The sequence below is a fragment of the Uloborus diversus genome, chromosome 2, assembly GCF_026930045.1.
Source record: "Uloborus diversus isolate 005 chromosome 2, Udiv.v.3.1, whole genome shotgun sequence".
In the NCBI taxonomy this organism is placed as follows: domain Eukaryota; kingdom Metazoa; phylum Arthropoda; class Arachnida; order Araneae; family Uloboridae; genus Uloborus; species Uloborus diversus.
This window is the reverse complement of record NC_072732.1, coordinates 75,380,937-75,393,835: the sequence shown is the minus strand read 5'-3', so window position 1 is coordinate 75,393,835 and position 12,899 is coordinate 75,380,937. Positions and strand designations below refer to the sequence as shown.

The 12,899-nt window shown below is 30.9% G+C and overlaps 1 protein-coding gene across 1 annotated transcript in view; it reads right to left on the bottom strand.

Moving 5' to 3' along the window:
• LOC129217108 (dipeptidyl peptidase 3-like) overlaps window positions 1-12,899 on the bottom strand; it is a 45,579-nt gene that overhangs the window by 19,285 nt on the left and 13,395 nt on the right. The window contains exons 6-11 of the mRNA XM_054851359.1: window positions 8,896-8,970; window positions 7,465-7,558; window positions 7,219-7,340; window positions 3,988-4,118; window positions 3,048-3,106; window positions 2,279-2,473 (exon numbers count right to left, since the gene is read on the bottom strand). Of these exons, the coding sequence (XP_054707334.1) occupies window positions 2,279-2,473; window positions 3,048-3,106; window positions 3,988-4,118; window positions 7,219-7,340; window positions 7,465-7,558; window positions 8,896-8,970 (676 nt within the window). The remainder of the gene's footprint in view (window positions 1-2,278; window positions 2,474-3,047; window positions 3,107-3,987; window positions 4,119-7,218; window positions 7,341-7,464; window positions 7,559-8,895; window positions 8,971-12,899) is intronic.

Sequence of the window (12,899 nt, the reverse complement as noted above, 5' to 3'; positions counted from 1 at the left end):
TAAAACTATTAAAAAACTGAGTGTATACATCTGCGAATGAACCTATGTACCTATGTAACTAAAGCTTCGAAAAGCTCAATTTCAATCAACCTTAGATGATGTAACAAGTTTATAACATCTAAAATGATGTGTCATTGCAGAAAAGAGAAAAATAGTTAAAATTTCTTTTTAAAAATATTTTATCATATTTTAAAATATATATAACATATTTAATGTATGAAATTCAACACACATAAAAATGAAAAATAATCTCAGCTGCATTGCCTATGGCGGAAGAATTGATAACTATTTTGAGAGCAGTTAAGATCAAAAAACAGCTTTAGAATGAGGCTACACGAAAGTGATGCCTTACTCTAAAGCTAACTTATGCCTAATTTTAAGCCAAAAAAGTGATGGGCACCTGCTTGTCACTTTTTTGGGCATTTCATTGTTTGGGGAGATGTTCCATAGCACCTTAGCCAAAGAATGGGGGTTTATTGTAAACACCCCTACTTGATTAACTTACAAATGTTAATGAAAAATTACCAATAAGAATGATCAAAGGTTAATTTAAGGTGAAATAATCTAATATTCGTTTACTTCGGTTATGCCTCAAGAAATGTAATAATACCTTAAAATCCCAACTTTAGTAAAGTCGGTTACTAAGAAAATCTTGTTTAAATTAACACTTTGGTGAACCCCCAACTCAAATTACATTGAAAATATCACAACATTTGTAATACTGGTATAACAAAATTTCATTACAGCGAAATGATTTCACTGACCCCTTGGACTTTGTTAAAACAAGTTTCAAATGTATTCTCTTCTACCGATGCTTTGCAACTTCCTATTCTCCCCCCCCCCCCCCCAATTGTACCTAATTCAGGGTTCCCACTCACTTGTAAAATTCAAGTCCCCCGACTTTACAAGGTATTTTAGGAAAATTTCCACTAAATCAAAGTTGATTTTTTTTAATTTGTGGCTTTTTTTATGAACCTAAAATGTTTGTTTCCTTGCAACAGATGCAAAAACAAAGTATTATGTATTTTAATATCAGAAATTTAGAAATCTTTTTTTAATGTTTCAAAGGATGCAAATTAATTTCATAGTTTATTTCAAATTATAAAAGGAGATTTACAAGAGAGTAGTGATCTACTTTGCAGTAAGTTACCGCCCTTAGCCAGGGCTAAGGCGGAAATACATAAAATATACCGCCACCCTCAGTTATTCTATCAGAGGACTGCAGTTTACTGAAAAAGTTCATAATGAAAAAAAAAAAAAAATTCCAAGGTCTCTTTTCCCCAATTTTCCAGTTTTTTGACAAAATTTTCGATTTTTCCTGACTTTTTGAAAAATATGAATTTTTTTGACTCTTGCAGGTTTTTTAGTTACTCCCTGACTTTTAGTAACCCCTTTTAATCAGACTTCAAAAAATTAACATGGAGAGGGAAAAGAAATTAATTTGGGAACCATGAGAATTTGCATAAAATAATTTTACTACAAGAACAGCTTATAAATCATCACCATTTATTGAACTAACAGTAGCTTATTACTAAGAATACATTTTAAAGCAAAATTCAATGAGAGATCTAGAGTACAATGTTGGCAAAGCCTGTCTTGATACATGTGTTTTAGGCTTACGTAAAGGGAGAAAAAGAGAAAAAATCAAACGAAAGCGTGTTTTTCTCAAAAAAAAAAAAGTGGGGGAGGGGGGGGGGGGGGTCTGAATTTGATAAAAATGAAGAATTTCATCTTTGATTTTATCTTTTCTTTAAATAACTGATTATAAGAACACTTTTACCAAGCACAGAAAATGAGGGGCTAAAATGGAAGCTTGCATCCATACATGGCTCGTGGGTGGGAGCAACTGTCCCTTCACTTTCACAAGTAAATGGACCTTGCCCCATACTTTTCAAAGTCAAAAACTAATGATTGATTGAAAAAATCATTTTTTACTCAGTAAACTGATTTATTTCACCAAAAAAAATCCAAATAAATGGGTTTTTCTCGTGTTATTTCACAGGAATGAAACTTGGAATTTGAAGGGGAGTCGACGGTGGCCATCTGTTCCAATTATTAAGGCCATATTCTACATTTTTTAGAGGTCATTCAAAGAGTAATGTTAAAATTCAAATCTATAGCTCAATTTTTATTTGAAGAAAAGAGAAAAAATAGCTTCAGGGACAAGCAAGGGGAGGAGAAAACTGGGAAAATTGTGCATTATTTCAGAAAAATTAAAACACTAGAATTCATAAAAATAGAAATAATTTCACAACATACCAATAAATAGTATACTTACAGTTAGGAATGCATATTCCACAAGGTATATTACTGCAAGCAAACGTTAAAACATCAAGAGAAGTAAAATCAGGCTGAAGAAATTTATCTTTTTCATAAGTACTAGGCCAAGGCAGCAGTGGCAGAAAATCGGAAGCAGCTTTTACCAGTTCTAACAATTTGGCACTCATAGTCTTGTTTACAACAGCCACAAAGCCTGTAAGCAGACCAGTATATAAAAATCTTCAAAATGCCAATTAACATTTTATGCATTATTATGTAAAAAATTAAATTTGATGTAATTTAAAATATTAAAAGAATAAAAAGCAATTGATTGTCTACCTGAAAAAGAAATATTACAAAAATACAAGTTAAAAAAGTATAGACAATGTATTATCTTGAACTTCTTAACCATAAAAATTGCCGTTTTTCCTCGGGAATTAAAAAAAATTCCAGACTTTTCCTGGTGACTGAAAAATTTCCTTGATTTTTCCAGATGGGTAGATATGATAACTTGGTTTAAATATTTTTTTTCAAAAGGAAGACTAAAAGCAAACTGCAAAACACTTTCAAAAATAAATCAACTCCCTAGTTGGAGGGGGGAGGGGCAAAAGCATCTATAAGCGAATTAATAGTTTCAGTAATTTATACGTATTAGGGAAATTTATCACGAAGGAACAGTTGCAGTATTTCAACTGCTGGATTTTTTTTTTCCAAGTATCAACTGCTGCAGAATAGAAAAAGTAAGTAATTTAAGATGTGAAATACTTAGTAAGAAAGGAAAAAAATACCTTCAAACTCTCCTCTCATTCCAGCTGGATCCCTGTATGTCTCAATGAAACCAATATAACTAAAATATGAAATTAACAATTATTACTTATTTCAAGGTAAAAAATTAGTGACTTCTAATTAATTAAGCCTTATTTAGTTTAAAACAAAACAATTACAAATCATTAAAACAAAATACTGAGCATGACTTGAGAAGGAGCAGGCAAGAAAGGATTAAATATTATTTTTCAACTTTTCAAGAAATGGTTCTTCTCATTCTAATCAAAAATTTAGTTTAAGTTTAAAATCACTAAAAAAACTTTCTTAATGGTATAATCGAAGTGGGCCAAAAAGTCACCTTTTTTTTAAAGTCATGTGTGTCACTGGCCATTTTTTTTCTTTATTTTAAAGGGTAAAAACATAGAACAAACAAGTAAATATTGAAAACCAAATGTTTCCTTTAAAATCTTTTTTTATTGGTTAAATTTTATCTTTTAAATATTACTTTTGGAAACATTCTAGGTAGAACATTACATATAATCACACCTTAATGGCTAAAATCTGAATGGAGCAGTAAAAAGCTGATTTATCGAAATTTGCTCTTGTGTCATTCTATCTCAACTCATCTAGAAAAGTTAATTAAATTTGCTACGTTAAGTAGGAGCTAATGAAAAATTTTTTTGTGGCTGAATAAAAACTCAAGGATCTGATCTGTTTTCAAAAGCTTAATGTGTCTTATAAGCCCAAATTCGTCACATAAAATTTTAAAGGACCATGGTGTCCTTGTTTAAGAAGAGACCAGGATAAATATTTTATGCTCTTCACATTTATACTATGCTTTACGTCATGGTCACAAAAAAAAAGAAAAAGAAAAGAAATAGTTTAATTAGTATACATCTTGAATTACTCGAACTGGTACAGTAGGAACAAAATTATGCAGAAATATTTTGACAAAAGACAAACCTCTCAACGATTGGACTTTTATCTTTAATCCAGTGTCTTGAACCATCCTTATGAGCAGTTAAAGATCCCGTTTGGAAACTCTGACTATAAAACTCAAGCATTTGAGCTTGATTTTCATTTGCAGCATATTCCTGGTGAAACAAAATCAAAAATTATAGCAACATTCGAAAAACATCTACATTTTTATATATTCAGGGCTTGTAAAAGTTTTTCTTTTTATAAAGGATCCTTAGTTTTAAAAAAAATGCCCAGACTCTGAGTTATAGAGATATATGGCAAGTTATGAATTAAAAGCCTGTGTACTAAACAAACATGGTTTATAACATTGCCACAATCAGCATTACTTAGCTTTAAAAAGTTGTAAAATCAATAATGATCTTATTTCAGAACATCTCATAAATACTATATGCAAAACTTTGTTTCTGGAAGCAATCATGTTTATAGCATGCACGCATAAAAATGTATTAATATACAAGCATGCTCACACATAATACAAACATTGTATTACTTTCCAAATATGCACAAGAAATCAGCAATGATGTCCCTTTAGGGATGGGAATATGATGGATACTCTTTTGGAGCAGCAAAAAGGATGCTTTGGAACAGGAAAACTATGATTTTGAGCAGGTTAAAGCAAAAAAATTACTATTTACAAAAAGGAAGCAAAAAAAGAAGAAATTTGGAGCTTAACACATCACTTAACTGACAAGAGAAATAATGCTTAGATGGAAGCTGAAGCATAGTAACTAAATTCTAAGGCCTAGAATTAAGAAGATTTAATCAAATCAGTAGAAAAAAAGTTTCAGGCTACTTAAATTACATTAGATAAGCTTTTTTAATGTGTACAGAAAGGAAGAGGATAGACTTCTGGAGCATTTTATTTAGGTATATGGTAAGATCACATTATTTTTAAAAAGTATCTGAATGCAAGCACACAAAAAATTGAATACTATCTACAAACTCATAATAGTCTTTGAAAACAGAATGGTATGGAACATATAAACAATACCCTTTTAATTGATCATTGACAGGAACAAAGAACAATATACATTGTGGTTTAATCCACATTAGAATCCTTTCTTTTCATTCAGTTTTGAATCTGGGTGAGCATTTTTGTGTGTTTCCCCCTTTGGAGCGGTTCCTTATCACCTGCTCTGTCTGAGACTAAATGCAAGTGATGACGTCACAAATTTCATTAGATTCAGTCAGTGAACTTTCAGCCAATCGGGTGTTGGGTTTGATTAGATTTTCTCTTCATTGGCTGCAGAACCGCTTCTTGATAATTTTTGACTGATGCAATCATTTGTTCTGGAACATTCGATGAAAAGTTATATAGAGGTGAAGCACTTTTTTCAGGAAGATAAAAAGATTGGAGGATTTTGAGATTAGACAAGACAGCGTGAGCAAAGGGTGATTGACCCGACGGCTTTGCGGCTCCGGGGCTATGAGGAAGGCGATGTTTTGTACTGGGCAAGGTAGCCGCTGTTGGCGTAAAATGTGTGGAAGTTGAATGCTGTGTGTTTGCTCCCACATGGCTACATTTGTGTTTTGCGCGCGACCTCCACTTGGCCATGCGCCTCAATTCTTTATGTGTGCGTAATTTGTGCGTGATTTGTTCATCAAACTGTGACTAGCGAAATGTCTCTAGTGAATAAATTTGCTTTGTGACATTATGTTTTGCTGCCGGATTCGTCTTTTCTTGTGTTTGGTGCCATCCTTCTTTCGAACTTGCGAATGTCGTGAGTATGAAATTATGGGTTTTTTTTAAGTGTAATTGTGCCGACTTGCTTAAAATGAAGTTTGTATTGCCTAAATTGAACGTATCTGAATTTTGGGTTGCTTCTGTAATTTTGCCACATTCTTTTGAATATGCTTAGTGCCAAACTTTTTCAAAGCTTATCAATTTCTTTCACAGTGATTCAACGTTGTCGCAGCGTTGTCTCACGGGGCCATGGGTTATTTTGCGATGCAATTTCTTCATCTGACACAGACGCAATAAGTACTTTAATACTTTGAGCATTGGGCCTTGGCTTGCTTTGACTCAGGGCGATCAATTGTGGTAGTTAAAAATGTTGACTTTAGTCATAATTTTTTTGAATTCTGTAAAGGAGTGCCCTGACTCCCTCAGAATTTCATTGAAAGAAAAACCACTTGTAAGCCATGTCATACATATTCGGTGCAATGAAGCACTCTTTATCTCTTTGATTATTCACAAAATTGTTTCCCACCTCTCGGGGGGATCTATGCAACATACATTCAGTAGAAAAACTTTAACAAGATAATACTTTGTTGCTTAAAATTATATAATGAAAGCAAAGGGGTAAATTTTATTCATTAGCTTGTCTGCAGATTTTGAAGCAATCTATTTTTTAATATCCATTCCCCATATCACAAAAAGCAAATTCACACTTTAGAGACAATGTCTTGTCTCAAAAGCAATCTCAAACTGATAAATCTGCCTTTTCTGCCACAATAAATTTCTGAACTGAAAGGTATTTTCACTAATAAGCTTTCTTTCACATTTATTCAATAAAACTAACATATGATTAAATAACAGTTTAAAATTCTGGAGTATTACAGAAATTTAAAAAAATTCTGTACAGCACATAATCATTACATTAAAATGAAGAATTCAAGACATGAAAACTATTTTACAACATCATTTCACCAACCTAGCAGCAGGACCATTCCCATTCAATGTTATACTCCATATAACGGCAAGAGTATACTCCGGCTTGCCACAAGAAGCATGAAATTGAAATTTTAACTCCTAATTTTGCAATTACTAGACACTGTAATTGTTCAGGTATTGAATTACAGTTAATCACAATCATTTTCAATTTTAAGGAGGAAAGTGAAAAAACAAAATTTACATTAGAAAATAAGAAAACAAATTGCTTCTGAATTTTTATAAATTAGCAGTGGAGGAAAAGGCAAAATGAAAAAGAAAAAAAATCAAAGATTGTTCAAAACATTTTCAGCTAGTGTGCATGAACACATAATACAAAGTATGAAAAAAGTAAAAATGTGCCTATTGATGCTTTAAAAACGTAACAAAATAGATTAAACACACACACAAAAGGTGAGTTTAGCAGGAAAAAAAATACAATGAACATTGCTTAAAAATAAAATTTAAAAAGTGACAAAGTTTAAATATTTTTAAAAACAGTAAAAAAAATCATAAGCTCATTACAAATTTTGTCACAATGACAATCAAAGATACGTATATACCTTTGCAAGAGCTAAATTTTTATTCACTTGTTGTAATAACTTGCTGTAGTCACCTCTAGTTATGATAAACTTATGACCATTGACAGTATGAGAACTTATTAAGCTTTTTTCTTCTTCATCTTCTGCAAAAAAGAAAATTACTTTTGAAGGTATTGCAAGTTCAAAATGCAAAAATATTTATACTTGATCAACTATTAACAATATTTAATGAGATTACAAACTTTCTACTTTAAATGAGAACTTTACCTGTTTGCAAAACAGATGCTAGTCTAATTTCATAACAGCTGTGACCAGATGAATCAACTGTCTTAAATAATCTTGAATTATATGGCTCTATTCCCTGCAACGAACAAATTGAATAAGATATTGTAAGAAAGTATTAAAATAATTATGTAATTTCCTAAACATTAGCATTTTAAATTTAATTTTAGGGCCCATATTGTTACAAGTAGAATGGCAAGTGATAAAAATTTTAAATCATTGAGAATTTTCCTACTACCAAATAACAATGAAATCACTATCAAACACGCAAAAGATTTAGACTTGTATTTAAAATTGGCTTAAAAAAGACATAATTTAAGCTCCATATAGCTTAGTAGCTCAAAAAAAAAAAAAAATTAATCTATATCAATAAAACAAAGAATATATATATATATATATATATATATATATATATATATATATATATATATATATATATATATATATATATATGTATATATATATATATATATGTATTTATATGGATGTATATTACCTTTACGAGTCCAGTTTACATCAGATCTAGACCAAATTTGGAATGGAGATACTTGAGCACCAGAGAAAGAACGTAGGGGGGGGGGGGGGGTTAACCGCCAAAAAACTAAACCATTTGAATTTTAATTTTAGGACCTGAAAATGGTGTTTTTCTATAATATATGGGTGAAAAAAATGCTTGCAAAAATTAGAATGAAATATCCATAGAAAACTCTGATTTTTCAGCACAAAAACAAATAAAACAAGTATAGAAATTCAAAAACAAAAAAAGTTCACTAACAGAAGAAGAGTTTACCTTCTGGAATGGTTCATAAGCTCTTCGATGCATATTAACTACCATATTAAAATCGGATGTATGTTAAAACCAAGGGCTCAAACCGCAGAGTGTTCACAGCGTTATTGTCAGTTTTAGAGGACTTTTGGACTTCTCTCTCTTTTTGTCTTTTGACAAAGATCATAGAATAAGGGGCTACTGTACTACCTTAAATGTTTGTTTCTGTACACGTTGTAGCTAGCTGTATGTGTATGCAAAACTTTAAAACTGTAGTCATGACTATACTCGGTCCAGCGGTTTAGAAAACAGAGAAAACGGAGTTCTAGGTGCTTCCCTGTGGAAGTTTTTTTGAGAAATAAACATTAAAAAAATTTTCAGGTATCAAAATCCAAAAAAAAAAAAACCTAAAATGCAAAATTTTTGTATGTTTTTTTTTAAGCATTTACTTTGAGGGGAGGAAATATGTACTCTTGATGACAATACAGCAGCGTTTATTGCTATGGCATTTTGCGTTACACATACAAACAAGCGTTGAAGCAAAATTTGAGCAAGTAAGTTTACACAAGTAAAGCTCAATAAATTAATCTTCTGAATTATAAAGTTTTCTTTTTAAATGTAGGCAAGGGCAACAGCCCACTGAAACAAACCTGCTGTTTAAAAAAGCCTTTCACAATCTCTTGATCTTCCTTTGTGAAATTCTTTGACAGATATGTAGTTGTTCCCTACAATATATAAAAACAAATATACTTTAGCACAAAATAGTTAACATACTGAATAACTGCATTACATATGGATGTTATTTTAAGATTAAAAAAAAAGATTAAAAAGGTGAGCCCCCAGCTGTATGAGAAAAAAGACCAACTTTGATGAAGCATTCAGCGTTAGCTATAGTAAAATAAAATTAGGACATTTTATTTCATTAACCTATAAAGATTATATGTATAAGCTTTAAACAATTTATACGAAAATACTGATGAGAAAAAGAAAAAATCGATGTATCTACAACAGAATTTCCTCTGTTTCAGAGCTTTTTAATTTGGTTAAGGACTCCCTTGATTTTAATGGAAAACTTTTCCTAGGTCTTTTTAAATTTTGTATATTCAATAACTTTTTCAAAAATGGTAATTTATGTTTTCTTCAGATTAATGGCATTGCAATGGGAGCTAATTTTAGCTCCACATTAGACAACTTATTTCTTTTATACTATGAGAGGAAATTTTCAATCGAAAATCCTTCTTCTGCACCTCTCTGTTGAAGATACATCAATGACCTATTGTGTATAAAATTTCCAAATTTTTCTGAACTTAGTAAAACTTCATATCATAATTCATTACCGCTCAAAAAAAATTAGTTTTATTCAAAATAACTTCAATTTTCTGGATATTAACATATAAATTGATTCAAATTGTTACACTACAATATATGATAACAGGCGTAAATTTAATTTCAAAGTTAACAGCTTACAAGATTTTTCTTTCTGTTTAAGTAAAAAGGTTTTTATTGGCATCATTGTTTCACAAGCTATCAGAATAAAAAGAATTTACAATATCATTTCCGCTTTTAATCAAGAAATTTCTGTACTCAAAAATATACTTTTTAATAACAATTTCCCTACAAGTCTGGTTGAAAACATTTACTCAAGATGAACATTTCGCTTCTCTTGAAACTGTTTAACTGTGTAAACGTGTGTTACAACAATGACAAACCATTTTTTTGGATCGCTGGTGTGGATGTTTTTTGCATGTGAGAAACAGACGATTTGCATGGACTATGGATTGGTTTCTTTGGACATGGACTTGATTTTAATTTATTCTGATTTTTAAGTTGATAATTGGATTGAACCTTGATTTGCTGATTAATAGATCGGATTTGTTTCTACTTGGATCTTAATGTAATATGATTTTAGTTATTGGCAGGTACTGTCCCGTGGATGGCTAATTATTGAGACTTGTTTTTCCTAATTAGTCGAGGAGAAATCCCCTGCTTTTAATTTTAGGTTCAAGTTCTTGTTTATTGTTTATAGTTTAACATATGGTGCGTTTTGCCCAATGTTACTCAGTATTACGTATACTGGAGCTTGAATACTCTCTTTTAGTTCGTAGTCAAAATTTTTTGGTCTTTTGGCCATATTTTTTGAATCCTCCACAGCTGATGAGCTCTAGATTCATCCTTTGTCTTTTCCTATAAAAATTGCTCCTTGTATTTTTCCTTTTTCTCATCAGTATTTTCGTATAAATTGTTTAGAACTTGTTATTTGGCTTTTATACTTCTTATATTTACTTGGCTTTTTAGTTTAGCTGCATTGCGCATCTATGGGCTTTTGGTGTGGTCTTTTCAATATTTTTCACTTTTAAACTATATATATATATATATATATATACTAGCTGTACCCACACAGCAATGCCTGTGCTAAGAATTTAAAGAAAGTCCGTTGAATAAAAAAATCCCCCCCCCCCCTCGTTTTTACGCCAAGTTTGACGCCTACAGCGGTAAGCAATTACGATTAAAAATCACGGTACATCTAGGACAAAAAGGATATCCCGTACAAAAAAGGATTCAACTTCCCAGCATAAAAACAACACAATGAAAAAACTCGGTACACCTAGGACAAAAAGGAAATCCTGCACCCTGTATGAAAAATTTAACTATAGAAAAGCTATCATCTGAAAAAAAGAAGAAAAAACTCTAGAATTAAAAAAATACCCCATGGAACCTATAGGAATCCTATATATATATATATATATATATATAATTATTAAATATTTTACAAAGACATTTCTTTACAAGAATAAAATTCAGTATATTATAGAATTGCTTTTACAAATGTATTCTCCACATCAACCGTTGTTCTCTATCATGATGAGTTGCAACTATTCATGATAGGAGAGAGGGAGAGAGAGAGAAATTTGATACAAATCCAAAACTTCAAACATCAAATTTGTCTCCTAGGTCTGCACAATCAAGGAATCGAATCCAAATTTTTGGGTTCAAAATATGACTAAAAACCGCTTATTTCTAACACTGATCCCAACTGTCATATGATACTAAAATTTCCAAAATTTGTTCTCAATCACTGATATATTTTTAGCTGAGAAATGAAAAAAAAAAAAAAAAATTCAAAATAATGATGAATTCTAGCTAATTGGATGACTTTGGATCAAGATTTCAAAACTTTTCTGCATAGAAAAAAGGAAGTTCCTTGCAGCCTTGGAAAAGGTGTATGCATTATTTGTATTTTTTTTTAACTTTAAAAACATTTTTATACAAATTATGCTACAAATATAACATTATAAGTTAATTGTTATGACTAATACATTCAATTCTGTAATGATCCAAAGCCCAAAATAACATACATAAATAAAATAGAAACTACAGACACAATATATTTCAAGTCTGAATTTTAAAACCTTAAAGAGCTTTTAAATCAACATTCACAACATTAACAGCAATATATATAACACTTGTCACTACTTGTTTCAAATTAATACATACTCAATAACATAATAGCAGCCAGGGTTGGGTTTTGGACTGTCGAAAACTGGTTTAGGACAGGTGGTTTTTATCGTCCAAAACTGTTTAAAACAGTCCAAAACTGCCTTAAACTGTCCAAAACTATGCTGAAGCTAAATCAGAGCTCATAGCAAATGGGAAAAAATATAGATGTTTGATAGCAAGATATATAGAGTTTAAAAGGAAAAATATAGGAGTTTGTTAGAAGAATATATAGGAATTTCGAAAGTATCTAGTATGTTTGGAGCACTGTATAAAAAAAAGCAGAATCAATACTATTCTATAATGCATGAAGTCATAGAAATGTTAAGAGTCACAGTGAGAGCAAATGAATTTTCGTACCCACGGTCGCTTATATGAATCATGTTTCTTTAAAACAATTTTGATTACATTAAGCGAAATTGAGTGTGCGTGTTTTTCTTTTCTTTTCTTTTTTTTTTAAGTGGAAATCTACATATGCATTTTCAGAGAACTTTATTAAATTTTTGGTCAAATGTGATATTAGAAGCATACCGCGCATTCAAAATATCCATTCTCTGATTATTTAATGAATTTTATCACAAAACAGTATGAAAAAGCAATTACAAAATTCAGATTGAAAGGAAAGTGCTACAAAAACTGCATTTCTAATTGATTGCGAAAACTTGGTAATAATTAATTTGGACATTCTTTTTTCAATGTCATAAATCTACCCATAGACCTCAGTATTGGTACCTCATTGCTTCAATGCTAACACTAACGATTAAAAGTCTCATTGACTCTACGGCTCTCTCATCTCATTGGTTTTGTTGTACATATACGAAAATCCATAACAAAAAGTGTGCAACACTCTGCCTATCCTCTGTCTCACTATTTACAGGGGAAAAAACTAATTTTACTAAACAATGGCAACAAAAAAAAAGACTGCACTAATCCATCACGTTTGTGGGAGAGAGAGAGAGAAATGTTCTGTCTCATCCGCTTGATTCATTTAAGCAGCATATTTGATTCAAATATTCTACAATTTCTTTATGTTAAAACTGGATTTTGTTACATTTTTGAGGAATTGATTCTTTAATGTGGCTCAATCAATTACCCGGCACTCACTGTAACAGCATTATTCATAACTTACAGTTTGTGTATATAAACATATATATATATA